Source organism: Gobius niger (genome assembly GCF_951799975.1).
Source record: "Gobius niger genome assembly, chromosome: 8".
NCBI classification, from domain to species: Eukaryota; Metazoa; Chordata; class Actinopteri; order Gobiiformes; family Gobiidae; genus Gobius; species Gobius niger.
In genome coordinates, this window is record NC_136859.1 from 4,769,682 (window position 1) to 4,790,589 (window position 20,908).

Genomic DNA, 20,908 nt, shown 5'->3' on the forward strand with positions numbered 1-20,908 from the left:
GAATGGGGGATCACGATTGGCTTGTTGCACAATGTGGCTACGCTAGTTCCTCTGAGCTCGAGCGCTAGTACTTCCTGTCTGCATTAATTTCCATTAAGATTAGCTTCGACCCGTTCGAATCCTCCTATTTCCTAAAGATTCTGTGGTGGACAGTGAGTTCCTGGTAGATGATCATGTTAATGAGTTGCTGTACAGTGTAAATATTTCCGTAAAGGAGACGTGTATGTTTATAAGGATCAGTGAGTTTGTCTTGGAGCTAAAGGCTAGCATTAATTTCATGCATTATACAATTTGAAATACTGCCTTTAATTCATTTTTTTATAGCATGTTAGCCTTTAGCTTCAAGATAAACTATCAATCCTTTATGATCACAGGAGTCTCAAATCTGAACTCGTTACATCAAGATTTGAACACACAGTGAATGATCATCTACCAAGAACTCACTGCCCACAACATAATCTTTAGAACAGATCCGCAAAAGACCAAGGGCCGGACCCTCCAATTAAAGCAATTGAAGTAAAGCATCACTTTCTACATATGCCAGTGTTGTACAGCATATACTGGAAACATGTCCATCGTAAATGAGATAAATGACTTAAAATCGCTTGAATAAAGGTGTTTTTTTTATGTTAAGTTTGAGTCGGTTTGAACTAATCTAAGATCAAATAAAGAAATTATACAAAATAATCTGAATTAAGAAAAAACTTGTGCTTGTTCCATCGGCAAGGATAGGTTTTATCTGCTCTGAGGCCAGACCAAATCCACTCAATCTTTAGATTTAATCTCTTAATTCAAGTAGATTTAAGTAATTTCTTAGTATTCTTAGAGTATTCTTTTAGGATTATAGCCTAAAAGCGTGCTCTGCTAAGACATTTTAAGGAATTGACAGTATTTGTAACATTTCTAGAGTACTTTAACAGGCATTTGATCTCTGATTTTGGTCATAATATTTCTCAAAATCATCTCGAGGGCCAGAGTTTGATGATGGAGGGCTTGATGATCACGTTGCCTACCCCTGCTTTAGAAAATATGACTATTATTCCAGGAAAAGAATACAGACAGGAAGTACTGGCGCTCACAACTTCAGGTCAGAGGAACTAGCATAGCCAATTGCCTCACGTGACCATCCAAATTATTAACACTGCATCACCTGTTCTCACTCTTTGCCCTGAGGAAGAGCGAAGGTCGAAACATGTGGGCGATGTCCCGTGTCAAATAAAGGATTTCTAATCTTTACGGCTCAAGTGCCTCAGATCTTGTTATTTGTTTTTATTAATGCACATCCCCCTGATCCTCGAGCACCTGCTGGACATTTTTTGTATCCTCGGACGCATTCATCCATGCTTGGTCTGTTTTCCAAATTAAAATACATTGTGGAGTTTGATTTACATGACATATATCACATACATAACACGTCTTATTTTGAAACCATAAAACGATACATTTTTCTCCTTAAATTAACTGTTTTTCCTCATTCACCTGCAGCGCCTCGCCCTAATCCTCAAAGCTCTGTCCCTTTCCATCTGGAACATCGCACTTAGACCAAATCAATCAATAGTTGAAGAAGACAAAGGCCCGGCTCCTCATACACCGGACATTAAAATAATTGATTGAGATGGTTTTGCGGCGGGACGGTCTTGGCCGGAGCAGCCTTTGTTCGGAGGCATTTGCATGTGCGGAGAGTTATTAAAGGGATGAGTCCAGTGGCTTTGGCCGCGAACCAGGAGCCGTCGCCGCAGTCTGCTGAGCGCTGCAGGAATTTACACACGACACCAGGGTTTATATCAAGGAAAGACAAAGGGAGGGAAGAGGAGTCCATTTTCTCGACTGCCAGTTTTGAGGATCTGTGCTTTATTTGTGGAGTGTTTTTGTTGAGAAATGTCTACTTTAACTGCACTACACTTGACAGAGAAATATGCACACTCCAGAACAGTAGGTGGCGCTGCAGATGTTATTGTCAAATGCAGCTGACTCACAACAAGGAGGACGTTTTGTTCCCGTTGTGTTGCCGTACAGATAATTTAACCGCTTTGAAGCCGTAAAGTAGAAGTTTTTCTACTTTGAATACCATTATGTTGTTCTGCAAATACTGTACTTCAATACTTTCACTTTGACAAAGCAACCTTTACTTGTATTGGGAGTAATATTTGACCTGAAGTAATGAACTAAGTACTTTAAAATGAACAAACTGTCCGCACTAAACTTCAGATATGTCTAAAAAGTAATGGGCTGTATTTGAAAATAACATTTAAAACCTGCTATTTCAGTCATGCCATCTTGAAAAAAGGAAGTCCGCAAAACTGATCAAGTTTGTGGACGACACCACCCTCATCGGGCTCATCTCGGACGGTGATGAGTCCGCCTACAGGAGAGAGGGGGACCGGCTGACGTCCTGGTGCAGCCACAACAACCTGGAGCTGAACGCCCAGAAGACAGTGGAGATGATCGCCCCACCGTGACCGTCCCCCCTCGCCCTGACAGACTCTCCCACCTCCATCTCCATCGTGGACTCCTTCACCATCACCCAGGACCACAAATGGGAGCCAACCATCAGCTCCCTCATCGAGAAGGCCCAGCAGAGGATGTTCTTCCTGTGGCAGCTGAGGAAACTGAAGCTGCCGACCAAGATGCTGGTACAGTTCTACACGGCCATCATGGAGTCCATCCTCTCCTCCTCCATCACCGTGTGGTTCATCCTCTCCTCCTCGATCACCGTGTGGTCCATCCTCACCTCCTCCATCCCCGTGTGGTCCATCCTCACCTCCTCCATCACCGTGTGGTTCCCGGCGCTACAGACGGGACAAGCATCGACTGAAGCGAGTTGTGCTGCTGCTGTGAAGATGACTGACTGTGAGCTCCATCTCTCCAACTCCTGTTCTCCTCCAGGACCCGGAGGCGTGTGGGTTGGATCACAGGTGACCCTTCTCACCCTGGACAAGGACTGTTCACCCTCTCCCTCAGGCAGGAGGCTGCGGTCTATCAAGACCCATAGATCCCGCCACTTGAATAGTTTTTTCCCCACCGCCGTCAGACTCATGAACGATAGAGACCTTCTAGCTTTTCAGAGCCGTGCATGATCAGGCTCCTTCTTCTATCTGTGCTCTGATCCAGCCTTAGACCCCTGCGCGGGCTCTGAGGTCTATGGATCAGAATCTGCTAAAGGTTCCATGTACGAGTTTTCGTACGATCCTTCCAGGCTGTTGCTCCCAGGCTCTGGAATGATCCGCCCTCTTTGCGCTCTATTGACTCTTGATTCTTTCAAAAGCAAACCTTAAGACACATTTATTTGTTCAAGCTTTAGCTACTGTTGGGCTGCTATGATTTCTGTTTTGTTTTGACCCCTTTTTATATTGTATGAAATTTCTGCTTTTTAACTGTGTTGTGAAGCACTTTGTGGCCTTTGTCTGTGAAAGGTGCTAAATAAATAAAGATTACTTACTAATAACTCAGTACAGACTGTAATCTGCTTTATTGCACTATGTGGTCTGTCCACACTTAGATCCACTGCTATAACTTATCACTTTATACACTTTATACACCTACACAATATGTAAATACAATCCAATTGTTATTCTCTGTCAATTATTGTCATCTCACCATATTTTACTTCTTATTTTTTTCATCTTAGTTATTTTAATATTCTTATGCATAGCCCTAAAGCCTTATAGTTATAGTTTTGTAGTTTATTTTTATCTAAACTTTGTGTTATATGTTTAATGTTGCACGTCTTCACCGAGAAAAAATCCTAGTTTGTGAACCTGTTTACAAACAATGGCAATAAAAACTTTTCTGATTCTGATTCTGAATGGGCAATACCAACTAATACTAGGGGCAGTATCGCAATATAAATCCGATACTGATGCAACTCTGGAGAAAAACTGGGGAAATGAAAAGAAAAAGTAAAGAAACATTGGGGGGGAAAAAACAAAATTCTGTCAAGTCAATGTAATAAATTTAGTTGCAATAAAGGCAATAACAGGCAGATTTAGAGGCGGAGTTCACAATATTGTAAACAGCCGACAGTTTCAGGTGGAGTCACATGACCGTCCCTGCGAGGAGTGAACATAAGAGAAAGGGAAGCTTCTCATATTGTTGTTCTTTGATGATGGAAATGCTGCTCTTCAGGCGTCGAGGAAACAGCAGCGAAAGAGGAAGTCGCTCACTGTTTGTTTGTCCTCGCGGAGAAAACTACAGTTTGATAATGAGATGCAGAATGCGGAGTGAGTAACTGTGCTGACACTTTGGAGACGGCAGATGAGAAGATGACACTCCGTCAACAACGCACTGACAAGATCTGCTGAACAAAAACCATACGGAAAACACAGTATGCTCTGGCTTTAGGGCGAGACGCTGCAGGTGAAGAGAGAAATCACTTTGAAACCTTTTCTGATCATTACAGACACAAAGACAGATCTGTAGAGACATGTTGAGTCAGGGCACACAGTTTTATCTTTCACAAATGATGCGTTTACAATGTGGATCCACGATGACAATGGAAAATCCTCTAATACTTAAAGGGATATTTCAGGATTTTTCACATAGGGCCTCATTTCCCAGTTATCCAGAGTGTTGCTGATGTTTGTAATTCATGCAGTTCTTATGTTTGAAGAGTTTCATGGCGCTAGGCTAGCGCATTTCTACGGTATCAGCTAGCCTGCATTAAAAACAGTCTGACCCGCTCCACAGAGCACCTAAGGCAAATCACTTATAACAGTGATCCCAACCAGGAGGACGTAGCAGGGGGTACTTGAAACTATTTCAGATTGAAAATAGGGGGAAATTGAACATAATTTTTAAAGGAAGAGCTATTATTTCAGCAAAATGTGTTGGCTCGGGAGAATTTTAGGTTTATTTTTACCTCAACATTGTCCTTTTTCTTACAAATACCATTTTTAAGTAATTACTTTCTAAATAAACTGCAACACCCCTGAGGTAGGGGGTACACGGACGACCATTGAAAGGCCCAAGGGGTTCACAAGAAAATAAAGGTTGGGGACCACTGACTTGTATAACCTATCATAACCTTATGAAATATAATTTGCTGTTAAGGGCCAGAAGGTCCTAATTAGTCAAAATTCAAAATTTCAGCTTAATATAATAAGTAGTTAAGGTTAAAAGGTTAAAACTAACTCCGCGGTTGAATTCTCCAGGTTCATAGCTTCAAAATGATATGCAGCGTGCCCATATCCACTTGTTTTTCAGGCGATGAGAGCCAAAACTGGTATCGGTTCAGTATCCGATATTTGTAGCCAATATCGTATTCTTTCCAGTGTTCCATTGTGTCAAGAGGCAAAAATGTAATGTCCTCGTATGAGGTCACAGGGTGTCAGGAGGTATGCAAAATGGTTAAAGGAATAGGCCACCGTTTTTACACACTGAGATATGTTCTTAGCTCACTTTAGTCGAGTTAATATATCCCCGTCTGGTCTTTGTCCGTGCGCTCTGCCACGCAAACGGAGCACATACGCAGCCTCTCCCACATGTCACATAGCTCCAAAAAAGCTCACGATAGAAGCTACCAAGCTCTTCCACGTGTTCCCTATTTAAATAAAGTTACGTGAAGTGTTTTCATGCGAAGTATATTTACACAGAAATGTAGCGTGTCGATTTTATAAGCAAATAAAAAGGGGGACTATATTGTGAGGCGTAATGATACGAGGAGTAAAACGTCCGCGCAGTAACTCCTAAAGACTTCCCCCGCTCACTTCCGGCAATAACCTTTAGGAGTTACTGCGCGGACGTTTTACTCCTCGTATCATTACGCCTCACAATATAGTCCCCCTTTTTATTTGCTTATAAAATCGACACGTTACATTTCTGTGTAAATATACTTCGCATGAAAACACTTCACGTAACTTTATTTAAATAGGGAACACGTGGAAGAGCTTGGTAGCTTCTATCGTGAGCTTTTTTGGAGCTATATGACATGTGGGAGAGGCTGCGTATGTGCTCCGTTTGCCTGGCAGAGCGCACGGACAAAGACCAGACGGGGATATATTAACTCGACTAAAGTGAGGTAAGAACATATCTCAGTATGTAAAAACGGTGGCCTATTCCTTTAAAATGATTCTATCGACACAGACGTTTATATGGTTAGTCTGGTGTTTTAAGTGATTTGCCTCAGTACCGCACTGTGGAGCGGGTCAGACTGTTTTTAATGCAGGCTAGCTGATACCATAGAAATGCACTAGCCTTGCACTAGCCTAGCGCCACGAAACTCTTCAAACATAAGAACTGCATGAATAACAAAAAAAATACCTCCAGAAATCAGCAACAGACAACACAACAATGAGGCCCTATGTCAAAAATCCTGAAATATCCCTTTAAATGAGTAACTCAGATGTCGTGATCGGTTTCACCTGTGGCTTCGACCATCCCCTCCAGGATGACCACGATCTCGAAGTCGTCCTTCGACAGCTGCGCCTGAGACATGTCCCAGAACGGGGAGCGCGAGTCGATCTCGTGGGAGATCACCAGCGGAGACACCAGGAACAGCCGGTCGTCTCCCGTCTCGAAGCCCACGCTGATGTCCGTCTGGTCCAGGGGGATGAACTCACCTGAGGGAGCGGGAGACGAGGGGGAAACGTGAGGTTATTCAGGATTTGTTTGGTAAACCTTCCATATTATGTGACGGTGACACATTTATAATAAACAAAGATTCCTCTGACAAAGAGGAAATGTTTTACACTGAGAACTTGGTCCAGATAGAGCTCTTCGTTGCCCTCATGCCTTATGGGAAAGTCTCACTAATTCTTCCATTGTTTTTGGCTTTTCATCGGTAACAACATGACGCACACCTTTCAAGGATCTACATGTGGCGGCCAGTTGGATTTAATGTTTTTCATGCAATTTCAATACAAATACAGTTTTATTGAGTCGAGACACTGCAGGTGAATAGTGGAACAAAATAAATGTTTAGTTTTTGAAACAGAATATTTTATAAGTGACAAAATATGTAAACATTTAAAGAGACTAGATGCAAGTTAGTCATTTTATACTCACTACTGCCACCTCAGGTCTTACGCGTAACTGCAGCTTCTTTATTAAGCTCGTGCATGACGGCACTTCGGACCCGAATTAACACTTTTCTGAGTGACAGTGCAGGATTATAGAGGCAGTTGTGGTGAACAGGTCTGAGCTCATTCTACACATTAGGACATGGAGGAACATGTAGGGGGAGGAAAATACATAATTTTAACATTTTTAAACTCCGTATAGTCCCAAATTGTTTTGCCCTTTTAAGGTTGAAATCTCAATTAAACTGTGAAAAACCTTCAAATTATTGTTAAGTCCAAAACTGGAAGGTTTTGAGTCTGTAGCAGCTCATTTACACGCTCGAGTATATTTCTCCCGTCTTTTGCCACGAATGAAATGACCGTGTATCAAAACGCCATAAAATAAGCATTGTAGAAGGTGAGTTTGGTCTATTTTTTTACTCTAACATTAAAACGGTAGAAAACTAGCCAAAAATCTCAACATTGACGACTGAAAAAGTCTGTTTTCGCTGGCCGTGTCTCTGCCTTGATGCTGCAAATGCAAAAAATAAATTTGAACATAATACATTTCTTAAGATATGTAAACATTCTAAATATGACAGACCAAACGTTTTGTTTATTTCAACAAACTTGTGCTGTAAAAATACTAGTGCAATGTCATTATTTTCCAGGAAATGTAGAGTTTGCATTTATTTCTGAGTTATTGCCAATAACTAGACTTTTTGCTATTTACTGACATTTAAGGCCTTTTTTGGGGGGGTATAATGAAGTCCCAAATATGATGGTCTAAATCTAATCCAAACGTTTGGTCCCGTATCGTCCCTTACCCTCCTGCGTCTGCTTGCTCTTGATGAGTTTGGCCCTCATGTTGGCCCCGACGATGTGCGAGCTCCGCAGGTCGCCCACTCTGAACATCAGGCACAGTTTGTCGTCCCGCAGAGAGATCACGGCGTGTTTGGAGAAAACCAGGGTCTCGGCGCGTTTGTTCGGCTGCGAGATCTTCACGAACATACAGCCCACCTGCATCAGAGGAAAAGAGTTTAATACAGTCTTTATACAAGGGTGACTTTTAACATTTGAGTTACAGAGAGACCGTGGAACATACAGCCCACCTGCACCAGAGGAGTTTAACACAGTCTTTATGCATGCTTTTCAGTCATGTGACTTTTGATGTTGTGGCTGCCATTTTGAACACCGAAGTAGAATTATGCAGTACTGCAACATGTACTCTTCTCAGGATGAAAATGTCAAATGATTGACAGTGGCATTTTCATTTACTCGTAATCATTGCTCAAGAAGAAAACAGTTAAAACACGGCCCCAGAGACGCACGATTATGTGAAGAAACCAGTGAGTCAGTGTTTTAGCTGCTCAAGACGTTAGCATGCTACCGGTTAGCATTTAGCTTCAACAGTTCAGCTCTGACCTCTCCAAGAGAAAGCCCTGAACCACATCTAACCTTGGATACAACATGTGACAGAGGTCAGAGCTGTTACTGTAGTATTTCCTCAGTGTTTATAGATGTGAACCACACATGTGTTTATCGTGTTGAAGCCATTGACAGTTGATTCAATCAAATGCTAACCGGTAGCATGCTAACATCTTGAGCAGCTTAAACACTGACTCACTGGTTTCTTCACATCTCTAAGGCCGTGTTTTTACTGTTTTCTTCTTGAGGAATGATTACGGGTAAATAAAAATGCCACTGTCAATCAGTTTTCTTTCATTTTCATCCTGAGTATTGTTACATGTTGTAGTACTGCATAATTTTACTTCGGTATTAAAAATGGCTGCCGGAATCATGCGTGATGTCATTGGAAACGCATGTATACAAGGTTTTCTCTCAGTCAGTGAAGTGGACACATTTACACAGTGGAGAGATTTGTAAGACCTGCTGACTCTTAAATATTATCCCTGACTTTGTTTCCTCAACTGACAAAAACAAAAGTTACATCCAGCATCATGAGGTTTGTTTCTCAGATCTTCTTCCTCATTTCGCCGCAGAGACAGTGAACTGAACCCCGGTCTGTTTCCATGTCTGAAACGGCCCGTAAATCCTCCTCTTACGTTTCATAAACACGTGGCACGGATCCAACGCCCGACGTGAATAAACATCTCTCATCAGAAAGTGCTTATGCCGCGGCGCCTCAGCGCTTTACCGGGAAACGCCGCGGTGCAGGAGGGCCGGCTCACGGCGGCTCACGGCGGAGCGACAGGGGACCGGCTGCCAACGCGCTTTAAAGGATTACACACTGTTCTTCACACTATAGTTTACCTCTGCAAACATGCTCTGAAACGCAGGATGTTGTGGTGTTAAGGCGAGACGCTGGGGGTGAAGAATACTTAAAGATATCAATGTGAAACGTATAGCATAAAAACAAAAAATCGGCTATATTTTCGGCATAAAATCAAGGTTTAATTTTATGGTTTTATTTTGTTGATATCTTCTTGACAAACGCGTCAAAATAGCGTCAAAAATGAGACGTAAATGAGGATTAAAACACAGTAAAACAGGCGACAAATGTGATGCTAAAGCAACAAAACGGTTACAAAAACACAAGGAAAAAAATCTTAGGTCAGCTCTTCGGCATTACACTGCAAGCAAGTCGACAATTATTAGAGTTAGATTCATTTGTGTAAAGCTGGACTTCAGAAAATGTGCTCAGTTAAGGCTGGGGTTAAGAGGTTAAACTGACTCATCGAGTTATTTTACACTGAGAGCAAAAAACGGAAAAACTAGACACTCTAATACACCTTATGTGAGATTTTGGGAGCTCTGTGATGAACAGAAGTGAAATAAATTACCATCAAAAGCTCATGAAAAGTCACGATCTGGACATTTTATATATTATTGTGTTTCTTTTCTTTTTTAGTCCGAGGGGGCGTGGTGTTGCACAGTGAACAGCTGTAAACCCGACACTTCTCTCTCGCTCTCTGGAGCGTTTGACAAAGCAGAGGCTTCACATGGAAAGATCGAAACAGTTGAGATTTTAACATTTCTTGGAGTTTTTTTTAAATGGTTAAAATCGGTCCAAGGACGACTGAGAAGCATCCTGTTAAAGTCTTCAATCTAAGAACCAGGCTGTTTAAATGCACACGTGATAAAAGTGATTGATCTGCGGCAACACGTGTCAACAATGTTGTCATTGAAAATTGACTTGAAACGGAAATATTTCGGCATTTGCCTCTTCAAATAACGTTAGTGCCCGCCCAGAGGAGTTAATCAGAAAAGAGAGTGTTTCATAAAAAACGCGATATCTCAGTTTCAAGAAAAAAAATCTGTGATTTTGATCAAAATGAGCCTCTGTTTGGCTCAGGAACCGAGGCACATATAATTAAACTGTTTTCACCTCAGAGTCTCATCTTTCAAACGTGTTCTGGTTATGTGTCCATAACTATAACATAGAATACACTGTGGTGCTACAAATATCATGAAAAATTGTCTGGATTGTCAGCACTCAACAGCTAAATATGTTAAAGAGGGGGTATTATGCTTTTTTCAATCACATAGCACCAGTCTATATCTCACTACAATGATGACAAACCTTCTGTTGGTCTGTAAATGCAGCAAATTAGAATGACTGCCTTGTATAAAATGTCTCTCTCAAAATGGCTGTAGTGAATGTCTTGAAATAGGCCTCTGTCTCTTTAAGAACCTCTGAGCCTTTCGGACACGCCCCCTCCACACGCTGTCTGTGGCATCAGTGGGGAGGGGGTTCTGCTGAGGAGCAGTGGTTGGTTACTCGGCTGGTGACGAAAGCTCGGAGGCGTCTCCAGGAGGTGGGGGCGTTCCTAGGAGGACTCAGGCAAACCTATACCTAAAATGGCCGCCATCAGAGTTTTTACAGATTATTCAAAAATACGTGAATGTGCCAAGGCAACACTTCAGGCATGTTTTTAATGAGGGAATGACATAATAACATGATGTGAAGCTTGAAAAAGTTGATTTTGCATAATACCCCCCCTTTAATAGTTATCCAATAATGATTTGTGAGATACTGTGACTAATTGTAGTTTTATTTTGGTCGGCCCTTTCCATCCGAGGGTAATCGTGGATCCCAGTACCAGCTGAGAACCACTGTAGTAAAGGATGAGTTTACTTCTACTTTGACATTAAAATAAAAATTGTAGGAAAAAAACGATCAAAAATTCTAAACATTGACCACGATGTGAAAACTTTACGTGTGCTAGAGCCGTGGTGAAAAAGTAAACGTTCTCACCATGAAGGCGTTGACCATGGAGCCCAGGATGGCCTGGAGCAGCAGCAGCATGGTTCCCACGGGGCACTGGTCGGTGATGACCCGGTACCCGTACCCGATGGTCGTCTCCGTCTCGATGGAGAAGAGGAACGCCGAGATGAAGCCGTTCACGTTGTTCACGCACGGAGTCCAGCTCTCGTCCTCCAAATGGTCCAAGTCTCCCCTGGGGGCAAGAGGACAGAGGGGCAGAGGTGAGGGGGGAGGAACATGATAGAAATGTCCACCTACAACACCACCTAACCTCTCCCCCTGGGGGCAAGAGGACGGAGGGGCAGAGGTGAATGGGGAGGAACATGATAGAAATGTCCACCTAAAACACCACCTACAGCTCTACAGTCCAGAAGCTTTTAGATTAGGGTAAAGCGGTGGGAGGTAAAAGGTTAAAATCTGTCGTGGTGGAAGTGCTGCATTTATGCTCATTTGGGCCGGGCTGGTCAGAGTCCAGGCCGTGTTTCAGTCCCAGTCCGCCCCCGAATGTTGTAGTGCTGGAGTCATCCTTTTCCAAATGCTCTGTTTTGACAAACCTCGCCTGAATCCTCACAGTATTTCTGAGTTCACACTCACGAGAATCCATTCTGAGCCACACGGCCGACGTGTTTCAACTCCAAACCAGCTTCAGTTTGGGCCAATCACGTGGCAGCATTCCCGCGAGTGGGCGGGTCTGCACTTTGGTCTGCATTGTGTTGCTGTAAGGTGCTACATAAATATAAATAAACCAAACTATTTATAGATGAAGGGGAGGGGGGGATTTATTCATTGTATATTTGCGGCTGGGGATGATTTTAATGATTTATAAGCACTTTAAAGAACTTTAAAGAAGTGCTTTACAAATAAAGTTTAATTTGATTTGATAATAGGGGCGTGGCCTCACCGAGGGTTTTCTGTCGCAATATAAACTTACTGAAGAAATAAAGCCAAGTCTAAATCGGGTCCACATGGATGTTTTTTCACAGCAGATTGTTCAGTAGAAGTGAAAACCGGTGATTGTAGCCAGCGCTAGCATCTAGCATGATGCTAACATGGAGCATGACGTTAGCATTAGCATGTGCCTTTGTATCTTTATTTAAAGGCACACTGCGTAACATTTTGGACAATACTGTTGCCATCAACACAAAACATGCTCTCAGTGACCAGCTCGACACAGAAGTGAATAATCAAAGAATGGATCTGGATGAGGGCCTAGCCTGTTTAACTCTCAATTCTACAGTCTTAAAGTGACATCTCCATGGAAACGAGCTGGAGACGGTCCACTCCCGGTTAAGTTATAGTCATGTTTTAGCAGAGGCGAGCCGCTCAGCACAAAAGCACATGTTTGTTTTGAGGTATTTTTCAATGGTGAAAATATCTATCATAAAATAAATGCTTGTATTTCAGTTTTGTTTATTGGGTTGAATCTTACGCGGTGTGTCTTTAAGTACAACCGATACCGAACACCGATACGAGTACAAGACATTTTCTTTAACGTACTTTTTGTGAAATGAATAGACGGTTTATATACTGACTTTTCCACAGCAAATTGATTGTTTATTAGTTAATTTACTCATTTAAATTTCCTTGAGTAAAGTAGACTCCACTTTTAAGAGAAGTTCTATCAGAATTGAACAAATGCCATTTTATTTTTTATTCAATATTATTTTCATTTTTATTGCTCTGTCCATCACAGACAGAACAGCTCATGTCCAAAAGCTCCTCAATGTTTGTGCTTTATTCATTTATGTATTTTTATTTAACAATAGTATTGAGATGTTACTTATTATTGCAGATAAATGGTCTCTTTTCTCCTTTACTTCAGCTCCGTGTGGATTTTCTCGTGTGTGTTTAGCTCAATATAAACATGCTGCATCTCTTTATTTTGGATTTTCTGAGGACCTGGGCCCCTGGGCATGAAACGGCGTAAGAATCACCAGAACTGTTAGCCACGAGTTAGCAGCTAGTTAGCAACATTAGCAACATTAACCTGTATCTTGTAAACACTGCAGCTCTAAAAACATTTAGCTCTGGTTAAATCCAGCCCAGACTCTGATTTAGGGAGTGTCGTCTGTAATAAAGTCAGATCTATGTGGAATATTGGATTTACACAAAAGAATTCTACAGTTTGTTGCTATTTTCTCTCCTCAGTGGAGCTGCGTCCTGTAGGAGCCGCACGCCAAGTGGTATCGGCTTCTGGTATCGGGACCTCATATGCGTCCCTAGAATCGAAAACAGCTTTTCCCTTTTATTTCTGGAGTAATTGATATCAGCGCTGATGTTTTCATATTAATAATGCAACAGCTCTCCACCTCCTCTCACCCTGAATATTCTTTATTGTCTTTAAGAACGCAGATCGAAGCACATTAGCAGGAGAGGAAGGCACAAAGAAGTGAACAGGATGACTCTAAACTGTGAGAATGAAGCATAAATCCTCCACAGTCCGGTTATAACAGGGTCAAACGCTCACGAAAAGTCGACTTTAAGTTTAGGATGAGGTCGTCGTGAACGTCTGGCGTCTCCTCTCGCGCATATGCCAAATCCGAGACTTGGTGAGTTGACTTCTCGCGAAAGCCTTTCTCACCAGCGACGGCGCGATGTTACGAGAATAGCAGCGGCCAAACTGCGGAGGCCCGAGTGTGAACCGGAGAGAGAGGCGATGGGCGCGTGGGCGAGCAAACGTCAAAAATAAACCGCGGGGAGTCGTATCTTTAGACACAGCGGTGCAGGAGGAGCAGGAGGAGCCGGTCTGACACAGGAGGGAAAACAAATGTGCGTTTACATTTGTCAGTGTAAGATGGAGATTCAGATCACAACAAATCAGAAACTTCTCTTTGTCGCAATATTAGGTGCATGAAGTGATACAGTACAGGTCAGTAGTATGGAAACGCTTTTTTGTATTATTTTTTTCTTTTATTTCAAAGCATATTGTAGAATTATTTCATCTTTTTTATAGCGGACACATAAAAAGTGTGTCCAACTTTTGACCGGTACTCTATTTAAAGCCAAACTGCGTAGAATTTTGCCCAATAAATAAAATTGAAATATAAATAAATATAAATGAATATAAATAAGATGCTCCAGGATCAATTGTTTTGTAGGTTTTCTGGTGAGTTGTTGAAAACCTTCCAACCAATTGATCCTGGAGCGTCTTAGAGACCGCTGTGATGGAAAGTAAAGGCGCCATGTTGACCACTCATACAGCCGGGGTCAATACAAGGTCAAATACGCACAAATATCAACTTTTTCCTCCACATAAAAAGGTGCATAATGCAGCTTTAAAGTTGCTTTAAAGCCACTGCAGGTGTCGTAGCAAGCTACGATTTTTTTAACTTATTAATTGTCTTGGAGAGTAAATACTACGCTGACAGAAAAGACAAAGGGACAGAGGGATATTGTACATCCAATTACACAATGGAGATCATTTTTTTCACTCAAACTCAGCTGTAAATACTGTTTAAGTGGTGCTAGCCCACTGTGAGCTTTGCCCGTTAGCCTGTTAGCTTCTTCTTCGTGATTCCATTAGTGTGTATTGGTGACTCCGACCCAGAGGCAGGAAAGTTGCAATTGTGGTTTTCTGGCCAGAGACACCACAGGGAGATGAAAGACCCAGTCATCCTATTAGCACTTGTATTACCCCCAGAGGGACTAGGAAAGGATTTATTAAGGTAAAAATGTTATTTAGCACTGCCTTGCGTGGGAACTGTTAAAAGTTTTAATTATGAGGAATTATTTTCCTAAATTCTGTTCCATTTTATCCATGTTTTGGTCATTAGGTATTTTTAAAAGTCTTGTTTCAACACAACGAGCTAGAAAATGTCATTTCTTACAGTTTCCTTCAACCTCTTCACACCCACCTTAACAGGGCACATTTTATCCAGTTCAACTTTACCTAGATCTAAAAGCTTCTTGAAAGAAAGCCTCAAAATAGTGACAAAACCGAGACGTAAATGAGGATTAAAACACATTAAAAAAAAAGCTTAATCAGTTTTGTTGGTCTTAGCTTTCAAATGAAGTGTCACACTGGCCTAGAGGCTGAAAGCTCCAGTGGAGAAGCTTTAGATTTGGGTAAAGCTGGTCTTGGTGAAGGCGGAGGTGAGACAGGAGCGTGAGTCTGTGTGGTCGTCTCTCTCCCCGGTGCACATGTGTTCTAATTTCCATAATGAAGCCGTGATGCCGCCGCTTCACAGTTGCGTTACTTAAGTGATTGGGCCATAACTCACTGTCAGTTTGTGCTGATGGGACCGACTTTATTTCAGAGCATTATCTCCCGAGCAGCAGCTGTTTCCGTCACGTAAACGTTTGAAATGGATGTACGGTCGCCGCGGTAACCGTGAATCACGTCCCCGAAGGCGTCTGTGATCCAGAGCTTTTAAAGTCACATCATCAGGGCTTGTAAACCTGACTTTACACGACTCAGCGTTAATGTTACAACTGAAACACTGTCTATGTGTGGAAAACTCGACAAGCACCTCGTCTGTGAGCGCCCTCTGCTGCTGAAAAGTAGATGTTGACAGATATTTCGGGCCGATATTTGGGTATTTTAAAATCGTCTATCAGCTGATATAATGACGATAAACTCCAGAAGGTTTGCACTGGAAAGAGCTCAGTCAGAGTGTCAGGATCTGTCTTCTGTCCCCTGTTTTTAGTTTGTTTCCTGGTCTCGTCCTGTGTTTTATTTTGACATGTGTTCTGTCCTTGTGATTTTGCTTTACTTCCCTTGTTACCTGCCTGCCCCGCCCTGATGTGTTTCACCTGTGCCCCGTTTCCTCTTGTATTTATACCCCTGTGTTTCCCTCGTCCTTTGTCGCGTCATTGTCTTCGTCAGCCCCGGTGTTCGGTTATCTCTGGATTTTGTTATTTTGGTTTTCGTCCATTAAACATCACTAGTTTTGTTGCAGTCCTGCATTTTGGGTTTTTCTTCACTCCACCACAACCATGACACAGAGCTTTAAATGAGCCTCACAGGCTGAGGAACATCCTGTGAACATCTGAGGCTCAGATCATATTTTACATATTTTATATTGCAGACTTTTGCTGATAATTTCAGATCCAAGAGAAATATGAAATCTGGTGATTTTTGTCTTTTGAACAAGCTCCCTCTGACAAAAGCAGACTCTGCTTTCACAGTTCAACACGGACACATTTACAGTTAAGATCAGGGGTTGGCAACGTAAGAGCCTGGGGCGAAATCAGGACCTCCAGCAGAGAACTTCTGTGCTGATGATTTTGAGAGTAGTAAGCAGCTAAGGGATCAAATAGTACTCTACAATTTAAAAATATTTCTAAATTTCCTGGCAGAACAGGCTATAGGCCATATTTGTAGAAAATGCTTCTTTACTTTGGGCCACATTGGTGAGGTCCGGCCCCTAGTGTTGAGACCAGACATTTTTCAAAAATCTGCCAAAATTCTACTTAAACTGTGAAACTACTGTATGATATAGACTCATTACATGCAAAGTGAGGTATTACTGCGATTATTATGACTCACAGTTTGTAAAAACCCCAAATTAAAAATCTCAGAAAATGTGAATATTTAAAAATCCATACTCATTAAAATTATAACAAAGGCTTGACATTTGTCACTCTGCATGTAATGAGTCTGTATCATATATTAGTTTCACATTTTAAGTTGAATAACAGAAATAAATGAACTTTTTCATGATATTCTAGTTCTATGACGAGCACCTGTAAGTATTTATTTACACATCTCGATGCTCAACTGCATCAAAAATTTCTGGGGCTAGAGTCAGGGTTTGTAAACCCTAATCAGGATATAACTTGGGTTAAGAACGGCAAATGTAGCTTAAGTTGTGTTTCGCTCACACAGATCTCACACATATTTTTAGAAACTAGAAGGTCTTGGCTTTCAAATTAGGCATCACACTGGCACATCGGCTGTAAGGTCTCCAGTCAATAGGCTTTGAGATTTAGACATAAATAATTGTTAACCCTAACCTAAGGTGGCAGTTAAGTGGTTAAACACCTTACCCGCCTTAACCGAGTGCATTTTTTCCCAGTTCGGCTTTACCCAAATCTAAAAGCTTCTGAAACTTACAGCCTATAGGCCAGTGTAACTTCTCATTTGAAAGCTAAGACCAACAAAACTGATCTAAACGCATGTTTTTCCTCATGTTGTTGCCGTGGTGACGTCACTTTTTTCACTTCTTTTTCATCAAATTTTTTATACACTTTTTTCTTTCTTTTTTGTGGCTTTGTTATTATGTTTTCATCACTTTTTAGTTCAGTATTTGTTTTTGTTTTATGCTGCACTTTCATCCTTTTATGTCCCGTTTTTGTCACATTTTTGTTGCTTTTTTCGAGTCTTTTTGTCACATTTTTTGTTGCTTCTTTGTTGCATTTGTTATTGTGTTTTTATCACATTTTTGCCACTTTTTTGATGCGTTTTCGTCTCTATTTTGACACAGATTTGGGTAAAGCCGAACTGGAGAAACATGTGCTCGGTTCAGGCGGGGGTTAAGAGGTTTAATCCTTCACCCTCCCCGGCGTGCGAGGAGTGAAAGCATCGCCTCATTATGTAAACCCAGGATAAGCCCGGTGCGCCTCATCATCGCCCTCTGGTGGCTCATCTCCCTCCATTATCTCCGTGACGACCCAACCCCCCCCCCCCCCCCCCCCTCACTGTCCCCACAGGGAGAACCAGAGGGACGCGGCCAATTATCAAAGTGCTGCCGAGCCATTTATTTAATCTCCGGCTCGTATCGACGCCCGACGGCTTCCTGGCTCGGCTCCGGCGTCGTCGTCGTGGATACGGAGAAGGTCAGTCCTTTACGAGGGCGGATACACGCGGTAATTACGGCTCTTTTCTGAAAGCCCGTTCATTCAGCGGGACGGCCGAACACGACGGGACGCGGAGACCGATAACGCCGAGTCAGCAGCGGAGCCGGAGGATTTAGCGCTCGCTTTTATCGTCTGGGAGAAAAGCGGAGCAGATCGGGCTGGTATTGATTCGTATGGACCAATATTTAGCCCGTGTCTGTAAATTACAACGCGGTCAGTCAATTATTCGAGTAGTTCACGGGTAAAGTAGATGCTCGTGTGGATTCATCGCGGAGAATTACGGCCGCGGCGTTATTCAAAACTGAGTAATCACGATTAGGAAAACGCAAAGGCTGCAGTTTATTCAAATAACGTCAGGCCCTTTAACAAAGCAGTCACAGCAGTTCATAACTCAATTTAAAATCACATTTGTCAGAATATATTTAGATATTTTACCCCAAAACCCCAAACTTTAGCATTAAAACAAAACAACAGTTGTTTAGGTGTGGGCGGAGCCATACTATGGTTGGATATATCGACTCCAAATGGCTACTTTTTGAGTATTGATACCGCATGAAATCACTATAATCACTCTTTAAAACATATTTATCACACACTAATAATAGACTGACTTTTTCACAGCACAGATTGTTTAGTAATTAGTTAATTTACTCATTTACATTTCCTTCAGTAAAGTAGGCGACACTTTTAAGAGAAGTTATATCAAAATTGAACAGATGCCATTTTATTTTGTATTCAATATTATTTTTATTTTTATTGCTCTGTCCATCATAGACAGAACAGCTCATGTCCTAAAGCTCCTCAATGTTTGTGCTTTATTAATTTCTCTATTTTTATTGAACAATAGTATTGTGATGTTACTTATTACTGCAGATAAATGGTCTCTTTTCGCCTTTACTTCAGCTCTGTGTAGATTTTATAGTAGTAGTAGTAGTTTATAGTAACTTATTCAGTAGCTACAGCGTTTTCATTGTTCTGCTGCAGCTCATTTTAGCTCAGTATAAACATGCTGTATCTCTTTATTTTGGATTTTGGAGGAATAAACCCCTGGGCATAAAACGGAGTAGGAATCACCAGAACTGTTAGCCGCGAGTTAGCAACATTAGCAACATTAGCCTGTATCTTGTAAACACTGCAGACGCTGCAGCACTAACAACATTTAGCTCTGGTTAAATCCAGCACAGACTCTGATTTAGGGAGTGTCGTCTGTAATAAAGTCAGATCTATGTGGATTATTGGATTTACACTAAACAAATCTCCAGTTTGTTGTTATTTTCTCTTCTCAGCGGTGAGGAGCTGCTCCTGTACGAGCGCCGGCCACACGTCAAGTGGAATTAGTTTCTGGTATCGGGACCTCATGAATGAGTACGAGTACAAGCATGTGGTATCGGCCCGATACCTGATACTGGTATCGGTGCATCCCTACATGTAATACTGAGCTATTTATTTATTTAAACAAGACGCTGCTGCTAACTCAAGGGGAAATATAGAGGCTATGATAGAGGCTACATGACAGGAAGAGCAGCACCTCCTGAGATCCACTCGGAGTCACGTGACGCTTGCTTGAATATTTGAATATTAATATCATACAGCCTATGGGCTGTGTTTAGACCAATGGGCAAGGAGCGTGTTCCTCTATGGTCCTCATGGAGCTGACATTACTGTAATACCCTGGTGGTCAGGGGCGTCTCCAAAAGACACTTGGTAAACAGGATTCTAATGGGACTTCAGACCCCCCTAGAAGGGTTTAAAAGCCTGGCTCCAAAGAGTTTTTTCTAAAAATCGCAATGGCCCATGTTACAACACTGGGCCGAGTATTTTCAACGAGGCTGGTTTTTGTACAGCAGCCATAAAAAATTGAAGCCTTTTCAGTGCATTGACTGGTTCCAGAGCTTGTCAGTCAAGCTCTGGAGCTCTGTGGAGGCTCCGCCTTTTTGCCCTTTTAAGGAACAGGCTGCTCAGCCATGTAAGAGTCACAGACGACTCGGGACCATTACAATCAATGGGGCTGAATAATCATCTATCTCTAATTATTAAATCTATGGCATAGATATAGAGCGGGATGGAACCTGATTGTTTTAATCAATCTTCCAGACTAACACTTTAACATTGTTAAAAAATCAGTTACATTATTTAAACTAACAATATCTGGGATGCAGAGCTAAATTGTTTTACAAAAAATCGATAGGGACGAGACGTCACAATTAATAACAGCCTATACTTTCAAACTGAAGAACTGCAGCCAAGAATTGTCTGATGGCAACTATGGAAAGGTATGGTTTTCGACTTGGTTTTTGGGCCTAAACACATGATTCCTTTTTCGATACTCTGTTGTGCTCATACAGTAGGACAGCCTTGACCTCAGCGTTTTGCCCATTTCTCACTTTGGTGGACTGTGCCAAAGTCAACACGATAACAGAATAACCAGAGGAGTATGAAGACTTCACACCGGGCTGTAATCCCCCTCCTCACCTGACGTAGGCGATGAGGTACCAGATGGCGCCGAAGAAGAGCCATGTGACGGCGTAGGCCATGACGAAGACGAAGAGCGAGCACCTCCAGTTGAGGTCGACCAGCGTGGTGAAGATGTCGGTGAGGTACCGGTACGTCTCGCGCATGTTCCCGTGCTGCACGTTGCACCGGCCGTTCTTCTCCACGTAGCGCTGGCGTCTGCGGCGAGCGCGGGCTGCGGAACCACACAAACAACATCCAAACTTTAAATATGAGGTGTGAGTCAGTGGCTTTGACCAGAACATCTGCACAGCGCCACCTGCTGTTCTAGAGTGTACTTTCAAAGGCTTTTAACCCCTTAACTCCCACCTGAACCGAGCACATTTTCTCCAGTTTGGCTTTACCCCAGTCCAAAGGCTTATGGGAAAAAGCTGTG

At 42.2% G+C, this 20,908-nt stretch overlaps 1 protein-coding gene and 1 long non-coding RNA gene across 2 annotated transcripts in view; one reads left to right on the top strand and one right to left on the bottom strand.

Moving 5' to 3' along the window:
* Positions 1 to 20,908, top strand: part of LOC306966348 — a 235,599-nt gene that overhangs the window by 87,905 nt on the left and 126,786 nt on the right. The gene's annotated exons all lie outside the window — the stretch shown is intronic.
* The window catches only part of kcnj9 (potassium inwardly rectifying channel subfamily J member 9), a 46,192-nt gene that overhangs the window by 3,136 nt on the left and 22,148 nt on the right, over positions 1 to 20,908 (bottom strand). Inside the window, exons 4-7 of the mRNA XM_079561030.1 lie at positions 20,494 to 20,707; positions 11,215 to 11,416; positions 7,823 to 8,015; positions 6,360 to 6,557 (exon numbers count right to left, since the gene is read on the bottom strand). Of these exons, the coding sequence (XP_079417156.1) occupies positions 6,360 to 6,557; positions 7,823 to 8,015; positions 11,215 to 11,416; positions 20,494 to 20,707 (807 nt within the window). The remainder of the gene's footprint in view (positions 1 to 6,359; positions 6,558 to 7,822; positions 8,016 to 11,214; positions 11,417 to 20,493; positions 20,708 to 20,908) is intronic.